This window comes from Protopterus annectens, chromosome 13.part0 (assembly GCF_019279795.1).
Source record: "Protopterus annectens isolate FY-2018-M chromosome 13.part0, PAN1.0, whole genome shotgun sequence".
Classification (NCBI taxonomy): domain Eukaryota; kingdom Metazoa; phylum Chordata; order Ceratodontiformes; family Protopteridae; genus Protopterus; species Protopterus annectens.
Genome location: NC_056747.1, coordinates 183,828,393 through 183,850,860, shown reverse-complemented (window position 1 = coordinate 183,850,860; position 22,468 = coordinate 183,828,393). Strand labels below are relative to the sequence as shown.

General features: G+C 40.2%; 1 protein-coding gene across 1 annotated transcript in view; it reads right to left on the bottom strand.

Moving 5' to 3' along the window:
* The window catches only part of IFI30 (IFI30 lysosomal thiol reductase), a 169,866-nt gene that overhangs the window by 98,434 nt on the left and 48,964 nt on the right, over positions 1–22,468 (bottom strand). The window contains exon 2 of the mRNA XM_044090760.1: positions 1,711–1,881. Within this exon, the coding sequence (XP_043946695.1) occupies positions 1,711–1,881 (171 nt within the window). The remainder of the gene's footprint in view (positions 1–1,710; positions 1,882–22,468) is intronic.

Genomic DNA, 22,468 nt, shown 5'->3' with positions numbered 1-22,468 from the left:
TTAAAGTCTTTTAACTGATTATTGGAATTAGTGTGCTTTGTTGTGTAAGTGGATTGTGCCAGTATTTGGACAGCACTCTGTAGAATATAGAGTGGCAATATTGGTTTATTAAACAAAAGGACTTTACCAAATGCTGTAAGTTTGATTAGATGGAGAAGGTGTGTTCCACTGCATTAAGAACTGTAAGGTGGGATACCAATGAAGTTTGCAGATATTATAGGCTGTTTGAGGTTTGAAATTGTGGTGATGTGTCAAATGACTGTTTGCCATGACAGCTTCCAAAAGGGGATACTGCCAGGTGAATAGGAAGATTATTTCCAAATCTGGAAATCTAGTCCTATAGCTGTTCTAATTTTGAGACTAAGGTCTATGGGAAATTTGTTAGAATGCTAGTAAATAGGTTTTGGCTGTAATGACTAACCAGTGGCCGTTGAGGAAGAGTTTCACATGATGCAACATTTCCAGCTTTTGATTTTTGTTGAGGGCTAAGCAATGACCTGGAAAAGACGAAAACAACAACAACTTGCAAAAGTGCCAGCAGCTTCTGGGGTGGGGGTGGTGGGGACTGAAATGCACAGTGAGAGAGAATAGCTGCTATTTCCAAACACACAAATTCAGAAACACACACACACACACACACACACACACACACACATAAACTTTCTCTCGCGCACAGAAGCCCAGTGTAAACTACAAAGACACACACATACACTTACCTTCTTTTTAATCTAATTGCCACATGCATACACATGGCGTTAACTCTTCTGCTTGTTTAATTTCCGCTTGTTTACATCTACGTCATGCATGTTCCTCCTTAAAGGAGAAGACTCCACTACCGTGGAGTGTAGTTTTTTTTTTTTTTTTTTTTTTGTTAATTCTTAAAGTCCTGGCCAAACTGCAGCTGGTATAAAAGTGAGAGGGGCGCTCACTTCCCATCCTCCCTATGATTCCGGCGTATTTTATTTGGCTTATTTATTTTAATTAATTTACTTTCTTATTATGTGTTCGCATACTAAGAACAGTAAATTCATTAAAATAAATAAGCACAAATTGCACCCTTTACAAGGCGGTCCTGTACAGCGCCCTAGGCGGTCGCCTAGTTCGCCTATGCCTAAGGCCGGCCGTGACATCAGTGCAGTGCAGGATAAGCAATGGAGAAAACAGGATTGCCGTTACTGGGGTTTTTATGTTTAAAAAGTCAGGATTTTATGATGGACAGCAGAGAAATACAAGGAAAATCAGCTATGTTTGTTTCTTTAGTTTTGCAAAACATACCCATTTTTCTCATATTTTCCTGTCCCCCAGTATACACCAATACAAATTCAGTCCCCTCAATGGAACTTCAGCAGCTGGACATTTTCCTTTTGGTATTTGCTCAATTTACAAAGGGCACTCTGATTGGGCTGCCCAATCAGCATGCTTGTTTTTGAATAGCATTTAGCAGTCACTGTATAAAATATTTTAGCTTTTGTTAAAGAAAAGGGGGAGGGATGTAGTATATACTGCTATACCTTTAAGAAAAGGGCTGCTATTCTTTTGGTTATACATGTCACATTATCACCCCAGCAGTACTTGGCGGTCACAGCACTCATGGAACCTGGTAACACATTTCATATGTCTTCAGTACTGAGCATGCTAACAATATTACAAATGCTACAGAGGGTACAGACAGCAACATTCATTGTGACATCACTGTACACAATGACTTACCTCTGCATTTCCATATGGTACAAGAGTCATATTGATAACATCACCCAGCGTAAGCCATGTAGGATAAAGCTGCGATACAAAGAATTCACGACAACCAGGACACAAGGATTCATAATAGAGAGAGATCTGCACGGCATTGCTTTTCTTCTCTGGAATATTTCGACAGGAGGCCTACAAGAACAAAAAAAAGCCCCAAAAAATATTTAAATCAATCATATAAGACAAAATATTAATCATACAACAACTCCCTTAGGCTAAGATCCTTCTATTAGATGCCCCCTCTTCATTTAAGTAATTTCTTGAATAAAATCATGATAAAATTCAAATCACCACCAGTTATGTATTACCATTTAAGGATCTGGCAAATGATGCAGGAGGGATATACAGCATACCTAGAAACATGCAGAGTCAGAGCTTGAGGCACGGAACTTTTTGGTGCACAGTCTCAGCTTGAGGCACGGAACTTTTTGGTACACAGTCTCAGCTTGAGGCACTGAACTTTCTGGTACACCTGAAGATGTCAATGCTTAGCTCATGATCACTCAGCTGAGTTCCATTACTCAGTATTTGTCACCAGTTTCTACCATTATCACCATTACTTCTACGCTTTGCAGCTGCTAGCTGCTGTTACAAGTATGAAGATGTAGAGGTTCTAAGCCATAGAGGAAATATCTGTTTAATTCACTTCCATGATATTTTTACATTTTAATTCAAGTATCCTATAGACTCTGACTTTAGGACCACATGTTCAAGAAAATGTTAATCTTTCTGTTAAGCTTGATATAATACTACGGCTAGTGGCATGATAATTTTTATTTATTTGTATTTGTTTATGGCTTAGAGCACTGATCACAGAATGACCACCTGCAGGCTCAGCCCAGGTTACATGACACCATAACAAAAGTATTCATTAACATAGAAAATGCCACCAGTTTACAATAACCTAAATGATACACACAAGCAGCACAGAATAATTAGCTTATGTACATATTTACAAAAGGATAAAGGAAACAGGCTGATTGGATGAAAGTGGTTAAATGGCAAAAAGTTGAGGAGGAAGAGATAGAGGTGTGAGTACAGGTGAGGAGGTGTGAGTACAGGTGAGATAGGATATGATTTGTTCATGGTCCTATACACTCAGTGGAAAGTGGGATATGTGAATGTGCGTGAAGGGACCTACAATTAATGTTAGTTGGCTGAATTATATGCCCAGCAGTCAGGCAGTTGCATTCTGACTGCTCAAGTAGATAGCGCTTGGGTTTAAGCCATCTGAGATTTTCATTATGTCCTGAGGGAATGACTGCCATATTTTGGGGGCAAGGACAGAGAAAATGTGTTTGAAGAATGTTATTTGATAGGAGTTTGCAGAGATAGGACATTTCTGGTTTCACTAGGAGACAGGAGGCGCGTCTTTCTTCTTGGCTGTTCCACCAAGAAAATTTGTTCTGGCTTGAACTGATAGCCCTTTAGCTTTGCACAGACTGAAACACTGATGTTCTTTACACAGGGAGTTGGAGATGAATTGGCAGATTGTACCAGAAAAAGAGAGTCTGAAGACTAGATGAGTTTTTGACAGAGGAGCAGGCAAACAAGAGTTGACCACATTCAAGCTGTGCAAGCACGACTCCCTTGCCCATAGCAGCTCTGGTGAGGTGAGAGAGAGGAATTCAGAAAAGCTAATAGGTAATGAGGATAGGGTAAGAAAATTACACTAGAGTGGCAGGAACAAGGTGTACAATAAATACCAGAAAGAGGAAATTAGGCAAGGGCCTTCCAAATCTAACTCAGGTCTAAGATACTACACAGAAAAGATGATAGGACATGGCAAGGGTGAAACAATTTTAGTGCAAGTCTGAATTATTGCAGATTGTGATATCAATCAGGCATCCAACAGGGCAGCATACAGTACCAATCACTGTGGAACATTAAATGTGGTACAATTCATAATTCCAATGACAGTCCAGCAAGATTAGTGTGCTGTGCCAGACACTTACTGAACAACAAATGAAGCATGCATGTACCAGTCTTCGTATTTTTCTACTATTTGCCACTATCTATTTCTGCAGGTCACCTTTAACCTGGTGAGTTTCCAGCCAATCCTGCTAATGCTTGCTTCAAGTACTTTGGGTTTATTACAAAAGAAGAGAGGCTATATTTAGCACAGGATGGAAGAGTTCAGCTGGAGGCCATTTTAGCAAGTGATATGACAGTAAAATCTGTAAAGGTTACATAGGTGAGCAAGGAAGTAATCACAAAGCTGACCACTACTATATTTTTTATAAGGCAGACCAATCCATTTAGTGACCTGATTTACTGACTCCTCATGTCTAATCATTTAATTCTTTCTGGGGAAGCAGGGGACAGCTGGCTCATTAAGGTTAATAAGCACCTGCTTCACAACATGACTGCAGGGTGAGGTGAATGGGTGGGCTCCTCTCCTCCCCTCCCACACAGGATACAGATGGTGTTGGTTCACACAGGATACAGATGGTGTTGGTTCTGCATGCAAAAGAAACATCTTCTAGGCCACACTGTTCTTCAAATGCAGAACTTGCTGAACCATAACACAGCCTAGCAAATACACCAGTAGAGGAGTTATATGAACAAGACAGGATGGGGGTAGCAGATTTCTGCACTGGCTCAGTCAAGTTATCAAGGCACTGTGCTTTAACTCAGTAGGGCAATAAAAAGTCTTCTTCGTAGTGTTCTAGGAATCGCCTACTCAGTTTTTTGCAATTATAACAAAATCCTGCATACATTTCAAAGAGAATACAGAGCATGTAATGCAATTTATAGGTAACAATACTTAAGACATACTGTATATGTACCTCAACTATCCAGATTTTCACCTCAGATTTTTCATCTGTTTCTCTTAAAACTATGGTTTTCTGGCAAATCATTGAGGAATAAAGTCAGAAAATAATGGCAGACATTTGAGTTTCAGACTTCATATCCTTCAGAAAATTCATGATAATACAAAACCTGTCATTCTATCAAATTTCTACGTTGATAAGAGCAATATAAAAAAGTGTCCCTATTTTTGGGCCTTTATCCCTACCATTATTTGGGGCTTTGTCCAGATTTCTTGCTCTAAGAGGTTGAGGGGTATGTACATAATGTAAAATAAGGCAAGTGTGGATTTTATGTTTCATATTATAACTTGTCACTAGCAAGATTATAAAACAATCCCAAGAAAATTAGCTTTTCATTTTGTGTTAAGATTGAAGATGTACCAGAACTTGTTTACACACACACACACACACACACACACACACACACACACACACACACACACACACACACACACACAAACACACACCCCCGCTGTGCTGTCTAACTATTGTGCTTGTCTATATATCCACATTATTTACTGTCATTTTATCAAACTCCCCAAATAAGGTAAATATTAGGCTCTGCAGATATTAAACAATGCAAACAAATGACTTATTTGAATGTGAATAGAGCTTGCAACCCTGATGCATAACTTTACTGCTGTTACACTGGCTTTAATAAACAATGTAACTGGCATTTCACAAGTCTCTCCATGTCAATCACCTGGCCTTATACCACAAAACCAAAGTACATGTTACACAACATGATATGCCTATGGTAAACAACATTTCAATTTAAATATTTGTTTTAACTGCAGCTTTTTGTAATTGGACTCCTAAATTAACAGACTAAAGTGTGGTAATGGGATAGAGAAACATGGCTTGAAAGCATCTCTGAGGCATCTGAAGAGTGTAAATTTAGGTTGTAGTAATGGTCAGCACACAATAACTTAAAGTTTGTAAAAAGAAAGGCACTAGATAATTAATAAGGTAGTCCAAAGTGGCCAACAGCGTGTTGCATATACTAAAAAAGGAATTGATCACCTGAAAGCAAGAAGCAATTAAGCTTGTTCATGCTTGTTTTTCAAGTCTAGTCTCTGCAACCCCCAATGTGTACTGTGTCAGCAGAACATGATATAGTTTGACCCTTATTCATATTCTGACAGGTCTCCAAACACAGGAAAATATTTTCCTTATGCAGTCACTAATTTGTTACACTTTCACCACTATAATATCTGTCTTAAGCAGAACTTTGTGTATAACAGGCAGTAATATGGGCCACACAGCATTCAGCTGGATAACAGCCCTACCATTATAGATTCATAATAAGCCATGTACAGTGATGGACAGCAACACCCAATTTAACAGACAGTCCAAAATACTCAAAATGAACAGCAGAAAAGTAGATTACAACTGCCACTAGTCACCTAAAAAAAACACAAAGCTTTAATTTTACAACACGCACAAACTGCATCTTTAGATCCAGGCAGACCATGTATGGTTGTGAGAAGGAGAGGTACAAGGCCTAGTAATTAATATTCTGTATTTTGGGACTTTTAGAAACTATTTTGGGACTTTTAGAAATTATCTTAGACTTGACAAATACAAGATTAGCCTCCATGTTCCTACTCGAACAAGGAATAATCTGGAATAAAAGCCTAAATCCTCTTTTCCACCCCCACCCCCCCACCCACGGCCATCCTTTGAGAAGAGGTCTTGCAACAGGAGGGTGAACAGGTTTACTTGGCCCCTGCAAAACGGAGGAACACCTGAGAATTTGGATTACTCAGGAAATATTTTCTCTAGTTAATCATCAATTGCTGAAGAAATTGGAATAAGGCAAAATGGGGGAGAAAATAAAGGAGTCTTGGAGACCACTTTTTTACACTATAACATCCCTTGGCCATTGTCCCAGAAAGAGCATCAGGAGTAGAAGTTGCTACATTTGACAGAAAAGTCACAGCACGGGTTCCCCCAGTGTCAGAACAGTCACAGTGTTACTGATTATCTTACATACCACTTGTGTGACAACAGCAAAGCTGAAGCACTAGTGAACTGTCTTCTCCAGGAATACAGGTTGGTATCGGTTTGCTGACAACCCTAGTTCTCAAATGAGTAAGCCCCCCCCAACTTATTTTTGTACCACACCACAACCAAATTGCCAATGTAAACAGCAACAGCACCATGAGGGAGAGAGTCCTTGCCTGCATGGTAAGCAGGAATGCTCTAATCTTCAATATGTTGCTGTGCAAACTCGCCAACAACTGTGTCCAGGCACCTTGGACTGCCATTCCTCGACAACAGTGTCCCCACCCCAGGCCAAGATAACATTAGTGAATGTCACAATGGAGGTGGGACGGTGGAAGAGCCTGCACAGAGAAAGAATGGGAGAATGCAGCCATCAGCAGATATGACTCTTACATGCCTTCCACTTCCTAATATGGTGCAATAAGGTATCTGAAGTTGTTCAGCACTGAGTTCTAAAGTGTCCACAGGATTCTCATGAGTTACCTGGCATGAGATATTAAAAATATTGCACTTGTCATGAGTGCTAGGATTCAGGATATGCTTGTTGTAGAACTTGTGAGACAGCTTGTTGGACTGGTGAAATCCTGTTTGCTGCAAGATGACCTTGCATGACAGAGTGGCCAGAAGACAGCAGATGTAGGGGAGTGCCTGCAATGGCTCCACTGATGACTTTGCAGTGTTCATTGCGATGCCTAAAGACTGGAAAAGTTGTATTACAGATCCTCATGCCTGGTCACTGAGGCTAAAAGACAATCATCCAGATACTTTTGTCCCTTGCAGTCACTGGTCACTGGTGTGCTGTGACCACAGCCACATATCTCATGACCATCCTGGATACTGAAGTTAGACTTAAAGGAATGGCCTTGAGTTGTTTGCAGTCACTGTGTGCAAATAATCATCTTGGACATCCGGAGGGTACAGCTAGTCTTTTCCTGACAAGCAACGAAGAAATCAACTGCACCAAGGCCATCTAGAACTTTTGCTTGGGAATGAATTTTTTGAGAATACCAAGATGTAAGATTACTCTTAGGTCCTTTGACGTTTACAGTACCAAAAAGAACCTTAAATATTATCTAGACCCAGTCTGATCTGGTGTGACCTCTTGGTATTGTCCCATTCCAAAATGAGGCTGATGATCTCACTTTTTATAGCACTCATCTTATAAGAACAGATGATGGGAAAGAGTGACACTTGGGAGGGGTATGAAAAGCATCTGGATATGATGATCCATATCCACTTCTCTTGCTTGATGACAGTTAACACACAGGAGAGATATGCAACTCAAACTCCCTGCACAAAAGGACAGTCAGGCAAGCCCTCAGGGATTTTGAGAGTGCTGTGTCCTCCAGACAAGAAGCCATGGTATTCCTGCTTTCACTTATATTTACCTCCAGATAAGCATGTGTTCTGGAATGTTCCATTGCTGAATTAGTTCCTTCTACAATGTTGATTTTTCTGCTGTATTGCTGCTGCTGCTGATTATGATTCAATTTAAACAACATTTACCTAGGACTCCTCTGTCTTGATGAAGGAGCTCTATCTCATCTCTAAGAGGCTGCTCACAACGGTGAGCTTTCCTGCTATCTTTTTCACTCTTGAAGTTACCTTTGACCCAAAAATCTCAATGCCACTGAAGGGGGTTTTAATGAAAGATGCCTTAAAACTGTCTGCAAAATCTGAATTCTAATTGACATGGGGACAATGTAGGTTGTCTTGTAAGCTCTAAGATTTCCCAAAATAAGTTAGACAAATGAAGTTGGGAAAGTGACCACTGACGACTAAAATTAGTTCCACTAACTCTCAGATTAAAATTTCAATACAATTTGCATTCTCATTTAGCTCACAAATAGGACCACCCATCTAGCATTCTGTGGTCCCAGGATAAAAAAGCAATGGTGGAGCCAAATAAGAACTCAAGATTTGATCACATTAAAAATCAACATTTAAACAGTAGAATGCACTGAAAAGTCATAAAAAAGGTGCAGAAATGGAATCCAACTTATGTGCATATTTGGACTACTTGGCTGAAACAGATACCAATTTCAGGAATGGCCACTACTGGAGGGCACCACAGAAGCAAAGCTAGAACTATCAGAAGCAATGAAAGCAAAGCTGACTGGACAGAGGAATGCACTACATACTTTACATGAAATTTAAACTCTCTGACTGGCCAGCTGCCCCAATACAAGAACTTAAACTGAATCAGGCTCCTTATTTGTACATTCCACAGCACCCAATGGCACAAATGTCTCTTGGTTCACTTTGAGAATTCTGCAGTTAAAGCAAAGCCCTTACTGGCAACTTAATCAACTGGATAAGTAGTAAAAATCGAAGATCCTTTGTGACAACTATGCTATGGAAACCTATCTGAAGCACTCAGCATTTCAGCATACTATACACTTTTTTTAGCAAGTAAGCTGGAAATATACATTACCTATGCAGTACAAAGTAAGACTGCAGACTGATGGAGTTAGTTTTGACAATAAGTACAAAGCAAAGGTTCAGGCAGTCAGCTTCAGACTCAATGAACCTCTCAAAATAAGATCAGTGCTAAAGAGGATGCAGATGGTAATTTGGATAATGGTTATCATCCAAGAACCCCAAAGCTATTTCCTTTATTTTACCAAAGACTACTGGAGAGGTAGAAAGCCGCGGTCTCTGTACAGTTGTGAAGAACAACATCATAATAACATGCATGCTGTTAACTACATAATTAGCTGTCAATAGGGACACTCCTGGCTGGGAAATATACTATATGATTGTAGACTAAAAGTGACACTGTTTTGTGTGCACTGAGGGTTAAACAAGAAGGACATGAACACAACAATATATATATATATATATTTTTTTTTTATTAATTATGGGTGAGTTGACATTCACACTATGTTAGTCATTAGATGTACAGCTACATTATTAACAGACACTATGTGGGCTCAGACACACATGCATGAGTAGGCAAGCTAGCTGAAAGCTAGAGATTTATGTTCCTTGCTGTGTTCAGGGCAAGTGAGTTGGCTGTTCTGCACTAAGTGACCATCACCATTTAATGGCCATTAATAGAAATGGTTGTTGTATTAATGTTTAAAATGGCTATGGGATTATTATTATCATAATTATTCTGACCAGGCCAATATGTGGTTTTAGATAGTGTCTTATGTGATAAAAACAAAACAGTTTCACATTTAGACAGTCTAGTCAACAGACACACTTTCATAATTACTGAAACAAAAAGGTTTTTTCAAATGTTTTTCCCAGCTCTGAAAATTCTGAAATATATTAATTTTTTTTAAAGGGGAAAGACATTATTGCAATAATACTGTGGACTTGGATTTTGATTTAATTATATTGCTTTTACAGGTAAAGGCAGATCTTGTAGTCTGTATGGGGAGGGGGATTTTAGTTGGACTGATGCTCATGAAAAAAGAAAGAGGTATATGTCTCTCACATGCATGGCAACTATTTGTTTCACAAGAGGCAACTTGCTTCCTCATTTGAAGTAACTGATTACTTTGGTATACAGTTGCTTATGCACATTTGTCTATGTTCAAAATTTGTTAACATATGTCTGTCCATGTTTATGCATGTTAAAGAAACATTCAGTTTGGGACAACATTTACAACCAATGCTCCAAAATGGAAAATGGGGATTAATAAATCAAAGTTTACTTCTCATTAGACAGTGAAAATGTTTCCAGTGTAACACAATGGTAATGCAAAGTTTTCTTTCTGACATGTGCAGCTTTGAGGTTGGGAATTATACAGTTAGGTGCTGGGTGCACACAAGGCCATTTTTCACCATTAAATTTAAGATATGTCAGTTGTTATCATGGACCAAACATAAAAAAATATGCACATTTTCTAACAAGCTTCCTAAAACATACCAGGGAAAGATCTATCAGAACACTTGACTCCACTGTACTTCTCCAGGAGCTGCATTTATGAGATGAGTGGCACCTAAAAGTGTTAATATATCAGGAAGGTTTGCTTCATACCAGGGATGGCAATAAAAGGGACTGCACTTCCAATCTGGAATGACATCCTACTGATACAGCAAAAAAAACAGTGGACAGAGAGGGATGATATGATAAATACAGATAGGATAAAGCCCTGAGTACAGCCCACGTGACCAGGTGTCTGATACAGCCCTGACTACAGCCAACCTGACCAGGGTTTGATAAAGCCCCGAATACAGCCCACGTGACATGACCGGGGTCTGATAAAGCCCTGACTACAGCCCACCTGACCAGGGTTTGATAAAGCCCTGACTACAGCCCACGTGACATGACCAGGGTCTGGTAAAGCCCTGACTACAGCCTACGTGACATGACCAGGATCTGGTAAAGCTCTGACTACAGCCCATGTGATCAGGGTCTGATAAAGCCCTGACTACAGGCCACGTGAACAGGGTATGATTAGCGGCTTGGGCATTTGACAACATAGGCAGGGAGGATAGGCATGCCAGTTCTGGAGGAAGGGCTCCACACAGGACACATTTGTATGGTTGATTTCAGTGCTGCAGACTGGTGAAACATTCATGCATGCATGCATGCATGTATTGTGTGGGGTATCATGCCAACAGTGTTCCCCTTATAGAAGTGAGGAGTAGAACAGTGCTGATACCAAATGCATGACCCTTCTACAGGTTATTACTGGGCAGTTGGGGATTAAAGAAAAATAGGAGAAAACACTCTTCTACGGCACTATAACAGTACCCCTGGGTGTCTTGATCTCCCCACAAGTCCCAAACATGGGTTGGAGTTTGTCTTGGGGATGCTAAAATCAGGCTCACTATACCTGAAGGATGAGGGAAAACAATCTGCATTAAAAAAAAAAAACAAAGAGTGAGAGAGAATTCTTAGGATTCCTCCATTAAGCAAGTCTCTAATTAACCACACTGTGACAACGGGGATGGTGACAAATTCACACTAGCCAATTGTTATACCTGTTACTCTTAAAGATTTCCATTAAACTAGGTTTTGGGAGTAGCCAAACATCACAAACCTCTAATGGAGACCAGCCAGATTTGTAGGCATGCTGCAGATGCTGTACATCGATTGTGCCCAGGCTGATGCCACAGAGCACACACCACTGTGTATCAATTACAACACACAGACTAATTACTCTGTATTCTAGAGAACTGCCCAGCCCTTAACAACTAGGTACGACACTAGTCCCCATTAGAATTTTACACTCTAGAGAAAAATCACTAATCACTATAACCAAATCATCTAATACTGCAGGTGACTCTCTGTATTCAAATAGTGTAGCTAAATTATGGAACCACATCCCACTACCAATGAAATCCATCCAAAATGCAAACTCATTTAAACACAACTAAAATTTCACCTATCAGATTACTAGATCTGTTCCAGTTTATCCCCAGGATAAATGCTTCTGTTAACTTCAGCCTGCTATATTGTCAAACCCTTTCTCTTTAGAATCCTATGCCCCTGAACCTGTCTTCAACACCTGAATAGTTTTACTAGCATCTCCCAGTCATATACACAGCTTTGAGATTGTTCACTCCTCCCCACCTCTATCCTTCTAATATTGACCTTATCCTTCTAATATTGACCTTATAACAGCCGTATATATATAATTGTCCGAATCTGCTTTATACCCAACCTCTTAACTACGTTATTAACATTCTGTCCTATCTAGTTCCTTCCCCTCACCTCCATTTCTTTGAACATCTACACACTAATCAAATGATCTATTATATATTGATCTATTATCTATTTCACAAGCCCACAAATACACCTCTTTCAGTGCTTAGGGATTAACATCTACTAATACACAAGCATATTTTAAACTATGACAGTTGCCTTTATTTCATATGAAAGTAATCTAATTAGCAAATGTGTAATTGTTTATGTATATTACTTAACTGTACATGTATATTACCACGTGTCTGTTTAAAAATATTTGGAGTACGTTGGAGTTTTCCTTCCCCAATCTCAGCTGAAAAGAGGATTTTTGACTAACCCAGTTATATAAACTTGGTAAACTAAAGCAAAATAAATTAATAAAAATCTGCTCTGTAGGCACAAAAGTTGCTCAGGCCCATGACATTACCATTACAAACAAGTGTATGACAACTAACGGCATGCATCCAACAATCATTTGAAAACACACCACAGGGCATCACAGATTCTGAAGTACTGTTACTGCTATTTCATTTCATAAAGTGTGTATTTACAAAACAGACTACTGCTATGGTGACACCTGTAGTGAACAGGCCAGGACAATGATGCTAACATTTTTTTAATTAATTTTTTTTTTTGCACTAGCAAAAGTAAATGGTGGTCTATGCAGTGTTGTACTTGATGGATTGATGGATTTCTGAGCGAGTCCAGACGACTTCTTATCTGAACTTTACTTTGCAAAGAAAGGCTGCAGCTTTCATGAATTAAAAGCTCAACTTATTTAATAAGAGGGATGCTCTGTCTTTTACAGGTTACCACTTTGATTTTTTCCCAGGGTAAAACAGTTGTTGTTTCTTTCGGCTTTTCCCGGTTAGGGGTCGCCACAGCAGAATTCCGGTCCGTTAATGATTGGCAGTTGATTTTTACGTGCCAAGTTGCCAGCCCTGATGCACAACCTTCAACGAAGGTACACCCATTCACGCATGTCTCCACACAGAAGACGCTCTAGCTGAGAATCGAACGGGACAACATCTTGCTGTGAGGCGACAACGCTACCGCAGCACCACCACCACGGACTTCCCAGGGTAAAACAGTGATGTTTAGTAATAGGGCTCAAAAAGAAAACAATTTAGAATGTTATGTTTTTTGTAACAAAAATGAGCTCTATGAGGATAGCAAGGGAATGCATAATCTAAACATGACAAGAAGACATTGACAGCAATGGCCCTTCTAGTTTCAGTGGTCAGCAAATGTAACATATGGGGGAAATGTATAAAAGGTGAGACATGCACATAAGAGGTTGCACAGAAGGGTGTGTGTGTGTGTGTGTGTGTGTGTGTGTGTGTGTGTGTTTGTCTCTCCTTACCTTTGCAGCTTCAAGACATTAAAAATGTAATGTACGGACTGGGACTGTTGTCCTGATGCACTGCAGTCACTGACGGGACAGAAGAAATTTGAGAAATCATTTTAGTGTATTTGTCTCATTACTCATTCAAGAGTTGCCAGCATTTGAATTTCATTAAGCCTTTGTATTGTGTGGGCACAGTCACTGTCTTACAATGTAATGAATCCCTACTGACCTGACCTGTGTGACATGTGGAGCAAGACTGCCTTCTACCCCAACTGTGTAGATGTACACCAAGGCAGTGTATATAGCTATGGCTATACTATCACTTGGCAATGTTTACAGCTATGGCAGTGTTGTCACAGTGCAGTGTTTACAGATATGGCTATACTATCACTTGGCAATGTTTACAGCTATGGCAGTACTGTCACACTGCAGTGTTTACAGCTATAGTTATACTGTTGCTAAGCAGTTTGAGCAGCATGACTATGCTGTCATTGGGCAGTATGTACAGCTATGGTTATAGTATCATTAGGCAGCATTAGCAACTATGGCATTATCTGAGTATTGTGTGCACCTATGGCTATACTGTGACTGGGCAGTGTGCCCAGCTATAGTTGTAGCGTCACAGTGAGTAGTGTAGTGCCATTGGGCAATGTTATCAACAATGAATGCAGGGTCACTGGTCAGTGTGTGAGACTGTGGATGTAGTGTTACTGAGCAAGCTAACACCAACAGCTGCAGCATCACTGGTCATAGTTAGAAGCTATGTGTGCAGTGTTTCAATGGGAACTTTGTGTAGCTATGGGTGCAGTGTGTCAGTGGGCAATGTGTACAGCTGTGTGTGCAGCATATTACTGGGCACCGTGTAAGGCTATGGGTGTAGTGTCTCTGGGCACTGCTTTCAGCTACATGTGCAGTGCGACACTAAGCACTGTGTGAAGCTATAGGTATAGTGTCACTGAAATCTGTGTGCAGCTGTGTGTGTCGTGTGTTACTGAGCAGTATGTTCAGCTATGGATGTAGTGTGTTACAGGGTACTGATAGCAGCTATGGGTGCAGTGTCACAATGCAGTGTGTGCAGCTATGGATGCAGTTTCATGCATTAGTATATGCAGCTATGGGTGTAGTGTAATGGGGCAGTGTTAGCAGATGTAGGGGAAATGTCACTAAATGGTGCTAACAGCTGTAGGTGTAGTATCATGTGGCACCGAGTACTGCTATGGCTATACAGCAATCGGGCACAGTGTGCAGTTATGGGTGTAGTATCACTGGACAGTATGTGCAGTTATGGGTGTAGTGTAATTATGGGTGTAGTGTCACTGGACAGTGCAGTTATGGGTGTAGTGTAATTATGGGTGTAGTGTCACTGGACAGTATGTGCAGCTAAAATGAATAGTGCTAATGTTTAAACAGTTACAGTCCTTATCCTCTTCACCAGAGAATTGGATTCAAACTAATGAACAAAAGTAATGCTCCACATCATGGTGGGAGTTATGAAATTGAAAAAAATATGCATATAATCTAATAGTGCATTTATAGCTAGAAATGTTTGAAAATGTATGCAAGCCTGAAATTACAAAAAGTGTCAAGTTTTGCCAGATTTAAATATTTTAATTTAACAAGTGAAGAAAGAAGAAATGCACACTGTATTAATGAATGTTTCTGGGCGGTATACAAGGGTGGATAAGAGAGGTGCTATTCTAGTAAGGAATTTTTCTATGTATGTTGAAAGGATGCTTAATGTTAGATTTGAAGTCAATAGGGTACATAAACATACTGAAATTCTGAATGCCCAAGTGTTGATTGAAAACAATATCTAAAGAAATGTATATTTTTTTGCGCAAAAAACAGCTATGTTTTCCCCCAAAGTTTTTGGAATACTTAAGATTTGTGTGGATTCTTTCAGTCTTCAGTTTACACCCATTACTTCAGCTAGGTATTCAAAAAAACATGCCACTGGTTATTGTTCTAAAGAAAAAAAGTTGCATCCCTTATTAGAACTGAAACCATCATTTCTGAAGGATTCTTTTTGATTTTATTAATAATCTGAGAAATGTCAAGAGTGGACCCAAAAATGTTTTTATTAACCTAAGATGCAAAAAAACATTATATACAGCGACATCTCAGACAGACAGTATTTGTCGAGTCAAGTAATTTACAAAGAAAAATAAATGGCTGATCACTGACACTACGAATATAGTTGAAAGTCTTTCATGTTCCAAGTACACATTTTTAAACAAAGTGCAAGGTAGGGAGTTAGAGAGACCATGACGGCCACAATGTTTGACAATCTTTTTATGGTTGATTGGGAGGATGAAATTGTCAGCAGTTATGAATGATACACACACCCGGTGGTATGAACATTGGCTCTAAGTGCTGGTCACTGCTGATGTGATACCTCAACCTGATGTATAACATGGGAACAAGGGGATCAATGCCAATGACGATTACAACAGTGACAGTACAGCCATGGTTTGCACCACTGGGTAGCTAGCCCTGCCAATGAAGATTGCTTTATTCCTGTCTTACTGATTAGATACCCAAGCTGTGGAAGGAACCAAAAACCTTGCTGCAATTTTCAGAATACAGTAATCAAAGTACAAAATTATTTGAATTAAAGATCATTAATTCACAAAGAACTGTCCAATTCCTTGACGTGGAGATCTTCAAGGAATGTGCATGGTATAAGCATGGAAGAAGACTATGCAGAAAAGAGTATTACAGTAACTGTTGTACTAAAGGAATGGACACTCTAGGAATATGAATGGAAAAATTGTGAATAGTCAAGCTTTTAGAATAAGTCGTCTCACTCATAGTGAATGAGATTTTATTAAGATGGCGTATGAACCACAGCTAATATTTGTGCAAACAGGGGATCGGAAAAGCCAAACATAAACGAGTCTTGTTAGATAATGTTACTAAAAATCAATGTATATCACTTTCCCTTGAAAAAAAGTTACAAGAATAGAGGTAGAAATCAGTGTGGATGACAGTAATGTTAAGCACATTATTTTTAGCAATTAGAAATTATTATTAACTAACAGAGCTATGTCCAGATGTGTGGGTACCATCTCTGTGTTTTATAGTGCAAGAGGACATATTTTAAGTTTGTCAGAAAAACAGAAGCGATGACAAAAACCTAGTTGCCCATTTAACGAGAGCAAAGGGCACTTGATTGCAGTATACATTCAAAGGTAGTTACTAGGCATGCACTCCAAGAAACCATTTAGGACCTTAGCCCAATTTCCCCAGAACATCTGGTTGACTGTCTTGCTCAAAGTGCCTGAGGGAATCCAACCCTGGAGTACAGAAAGCAGCTCACTTAACACTCAAAGCCTTAATCCTTTGTGCTCACTGCCAAACCCTCTGCAACAAATGCAAATGTGCAAGTTCTGGAATTACTTCACATATGCAGATTGCCTCATGCAATTGCTTTGAGTAAAGTTATCTTATACACTTTTTTTATTTCAGTGTTCATAGGTTCATAGGTTCATAGGTTTATACTAGGCTATCTGCCCTAAGGCATTTATAAGCCTAGCCCAAATTATTGTGGCTTACGCCACCCCTTATATGAAAAAATACTGTGCCCATTAGTTTGTTGTGCCTCTGTCCAGCAGTGACCCAGAGATGATTCCCGGGGTAAACCTACGATCTCCCATCCACAGGTCTAGATTTCTCTTGAACAGAGTCAGCGAGGTGCTCTGCCTCACATGGACCGGGATTTTATTCCACAGCATAGGGAGTCTCTGAGTGATAAATCTATCCCTCCAGCACGTCCTATTTATATCCGTGCTAAGGTTTAAGTCGCTTGCTCTAGTGGTTTTGGTGGATTTGGATTTTTGAGGTGGAGCATGTCCATTAATTCCGGGTTGGACATGGCCTTGTATGTCAGGCACATGTCACCTCTGAGCAGACGGTATGCGACTGAATAGAGCTGGAGTTTCTTCAATCTGGCAGCATATGACAGATTTTGGAGTCCCTTTATCCTTTTGGTGAGGAACTTTTGGGGTCTCTCCAAGTGCTGCAGATGTCGGGTGAGATACATCCCGAATGGGGCATTGTACTCGATCATTGGTCTGATAAGTGAAGAGTACAGGGGAACAATGACCTCACTAGATCTGGATGTGAATCCCTTCATGATCAGGTGGGCAATGTAGAAGTCTTTCTAACCACTTTAGCAATGTGAGTGTCAAAAGAAAGGCCACTGTCAACCTGGGTCCCCAGGTCCCTGATAACCTCTTCTGTGCTTAGTGGATTGCCACCTATATGGTAGCTTGGGGTTACCTTGTTTTTCCCGAAGGGTATGACTATACATTTTTGGCGTTTAACTTCAGGCCATGGCTCTGGCACCAGCTATCTGTTTCCGTGAGTCCCTTCTGAAGGATATCAGTGTCCGATGCACTTTCCACTATGGCGCCCAGTTTGCAGTCATCTGCAAACTTTGTCAGCCAAAGTCCTCCCATGTTGGCCTGTACTTCTGAGAAGTAGATGCCAAACAATAGGGGCCAAGGACCGAGCCCTGTGGGACACCACTTGTGACCGGCTTGGAGTCTGACACAGCGCCAGCAACTCTAACCCTGTGGGTTCTGTCCTTAAGCCAGTTTGCAACCCATCTTGTGACATATGGGTTTACATTTAAGCTGGTAAGTTTTTCTACAATACCCGAGTGGGGTATTGTGTCGAAAGCCTTTGCAAGGTCAAGGTAGGCTGTATGGACTGCCTTTCCCTCATCAATGGCCTTGGTGACTATTTCAAGAAGTCGACCAAGTTCAAAAGGCATGATCTTCCCTTGACAAAGCCAAACTGGGTCGGGTCCAATGTCTGCAAGTCCCTATATCTTTGTTTATGAGCTCCATTATGATCCTCTCCATAGCTTTGCAGAGTAGACTTGTTAAGCTTATGGGCGGTAATTACCAGGGTCCGTGAGGCGCCACCTTTGTGGAGTGGGACCACAGTTGCCGTCGCCACTCCTTGGGCACGTATCCTGTGGTAAGGCTGAGATTAAACAGCTGCCTTATGTGCGGGTTTAATTCCTCATTTAGCTCGTGTAGCACACAGCCGGGGACACCATCCGGTCCCATTGATGCTGTGTTTTTAGCTTTAGAGAGAGCAGCTTTCACCTGCGCATTTGAGATGTCCGGGAGGCTACACTCGGCTGGGATAGTTATCTCTCCTTTAGGGGAGAGGGGTGAAGTTTGCACTGAACCTGTCTGCCAGTATGTTGGCAATGTCTGTGGGTTCAGTGATTTTTGTATCATTTTGGACTAATTCTGAGCATATCTGTGAGTTTCCACCCAGGTTCCTAACATAGCTGAAAAAGGCCTTATGATTGTCCTTTGAATCCATGGCAATTTTTCTCTCAAAATTGGCCTTAGTTGATTTTATGAGTGCTCGTATTTTTTACTAATAATGATCAGGGGTGACTTCCCTTTTATGGATTTTGTTCTATCATGTAATAGCTTTCTCCTCTTATTGTAAAGTTTGTTAATGGCTGGGGTCCACCAGACTGGACGTTTGCCCTTTGTGGAAAGAGTCTTGGTTTTATTTGGGATTGCCTGATCCATGCAGTCCTGGAGGTGTTCATAGAAGGCATTTGTAAGGGCTTCCAGCTTGGGTTGTGGTTTCCTCTGACTCAGGGGCCTTGAAGGATACCACACCAGTCTTGAGTAGTGTGAAGTTTGCTTTAGAGAAGTTCTTCACTATGGTCTTTTTGTTTGGGGTGGGGCGGGATGTGGATTTCCAGTGAGATTAGTTTATGATCAGATCTCACCAATGAGGGATATACTTCGGTGTGGAGCATTTTGTCCCCATGTTTGTGACAATGAGATCTAGTATATTTTCTCCTCTCGTGGGAACAGTGACTAGCTGTTCCATGGCATTTGAATTTATGAACTCCAGGAACCATTGGGCTAGAAAGTTAGGGCTTGAGTAATGTTCCCAGTCTATATTCGGGTAGTTGAAGTCACCCAATATGATGGTGTTTGGAGATACATTTATACCCTCCAGTGTCTTCAGGAAGGCTGTGTGGGGTTCCTGAGTTTGAGAGGGTGGCCTGTAGCATGCTACAATTTGTAGAGCAGTTTTGCCTATTGTTAGTTGCACCTGGATGGTTTCCGAAGCTTCATGCGTTGCCACCAACCTGGAGGTGTGAGTATCCTTTATGAATATGGATACACCCCCTCCTTTTGTGGAGTGGTCCGGGTTTTGGGGCCGGAACGCATGATATGAGGTAAAACCTAATAGTGCCGGGGTGCTCTCAGGAGCCTTGAACCTCATGTATGCACTTTTTTTCATTACTTTCATGTGTTTGGTAACAGGTTAAAAAACACAAATTAACAAAGCAGACCATACTGGGCCTGTGGTTATAGCAGCAAAACAAGAATCTCACATGGTTACAAGTCAACAAAATCATAATACTGTTTTTTTTTTCTGTATTAACACTCAAGCTTTCACAACAGAGGAGTAGAATAACAGCCACTGTCATTTTTAAGAGGACTGCAAATCAATCTGAATATAGACTGGTGGAATAAATCCAGGCCTGGTACTTTCTAACAATTGGTACTCCCATATTTACCTGATTTAACATTTTGCAGTTCTATATCATGACAGTTTGCCAGGGGTCCAAAAAAAGACATGCCCACACAGTGCTGCCATCATAATATCAGTTAGGCTCAAAATATGGCCTACAGTAAGGACCAGAGAAAACATTGCCAATGTATTATTCTTTACAGTTTATGTGTAGCCTGTACCTATAACTGTAAAAGTGCAGTGATAGGTTTGGGTTTGTTTTTATACAAGCTTAAAATGAGCAGTGCATTGTTATTTCTACCATAACAGTAAAAAAGTTAAACAGTACTAATGGGTTTATTAAAGGTAGAGTACAGAGTGGCCAAACAATAGAGCCAAACTTGCATATAGGACACAGAAGCTAAATGTATACCTCTTGTAAACATTAGTACATCAGGAAGAATTATCTGCTACCCCACCCCACCCCCAAGTAAAACACTGGAAATAACCTTGATGGGTTCCACTGCAAATCTAATTTAAGGTAGACAGCACAAAAACTCAAAGCCAATCAAGCAACTGCTACTACAAAGCAAATATTTACAAATGATCTGTTCTGCTGCTCCCACCTTCTGATATCCTGTGCTGTGACCCTTAAAGTCAGATGCTACTGTCCCCCAAGTTTCCTTCGCTATATTCATTTGCTATATTCATCACAACCATTTGACCGAGAGGTTCCCTGTCTTCAGAAAGAAAGAGCATGTCACCACTTCCCTTTGGACAAAGTAAAGGAAGAGAGGAATGCCATTGGACACCTGTTGTTTGCAAACAATACAGGCAATCAACCCACATTCTTCAGCCAGCAGTCTTAGCAAATACTTCAGAGATCACTAAAGTGCAAGTGCTCTGTTCTGTTTGGGAGCAATTAACATACACTCTAGTGTACGCATAAGCTGCATACATTCTCAAATATTCCACATCCTGAAATTACAGTACAAACTCTGTGCACGCATGTGTGGGTGCATACATATGTGCGTGTGAATGTCTGGAGTTACACCAATTGCAAATTCCAACTTGAACCACTGAAAGCGTACAAAGATACAAAGGAAACTAGACCTCCACACCCCTGAAATGCTAAATACACCAAACAAGACCTCCACACCCCTGCACCTCTAAATACACCAACACTTAGATCTCTCAATAGTGGGGCACAGAAGAAACACCCCTAACCCTCTGCATTGTCCAGGAGATGGCAACCAGATGGTCTGAATCAAACTACACAAAATAATATATCATGATCTCTATGCAACAAACACATACACACACACACACACACACACACACACACACACACACACACACACACACACACACACACACACACATACACACAAAACACAATGTTTTTTTCAAGGGGCAGACTCCTGCATCCCCAACTGGGAGGGATGCATTCCTACATTTGATATAACAAAAACAAGCAGGAGAAAGCAAAGAAACAGAGAAATTTTAATAAGATGAATTAAGCGCTTTTGTCAGGGTACAATAGACTTCTTCAGAATCAACAATACAATGAATATTCACTCAATGAAAATTAGGATCAGATTTAAAGACACAAGCCACAACATATTTTTTGATTATAAAATTTTAAAAAACCACCACACCTCCATTCTTTATACTTATATTACCCAAGTAAAAAATGAAAATACTAGTCATAATATACACAAAAGGACATAAATATAACCCCCCCCCCCCCAAAGAGCATACCCAGATTTTGGTTTAAGCACACTACTGATGGACACTTGCTCACTGAGTCCAGGAAAACAGGTGGCATTGAATCTAATCTGCCACCTGAGTTCTTTATTCTCCAAGAACTCATCAGATGGTCCACTTCTGGGCCTCAAATCAACATGGTGAAGGACAAAAAACTTAGAATGATGGTCTGGGTGAATTTTCACATGATTAAACAAAGCATTACTTTCATCCTGTTTCTAGATGTAATACATACATTGAGCTATTCTGGAGTTAAAGGCTCTTTTGGTCTTACCTAGGTAAAAGGACATCATACTCCTGACACATAGCAACATATGACCCCTTTTGAAAAAAAAAACAATAATATTTGTTCTTCAAATTAACAGAACCATCATTTCCTATATTGAAGCTATTCCCCTCTAGAATAAATGTACATTGGGAACTGCTACCACACTTGCTATATACCCTTTCTTACTCAACAATATAGATCTTTCCAATAACATTTTACAACATAGATCTTTTTTATAAAAAACTTTGCATTTCTACCCCACCATCTTAAACAGATTCTTGATCTAGCTCAAAAAACACCAATTCCTAAAAATAATTTCCCCGAATATCATAGAAATGCATATTAAATGGTAATATCATAGCCTT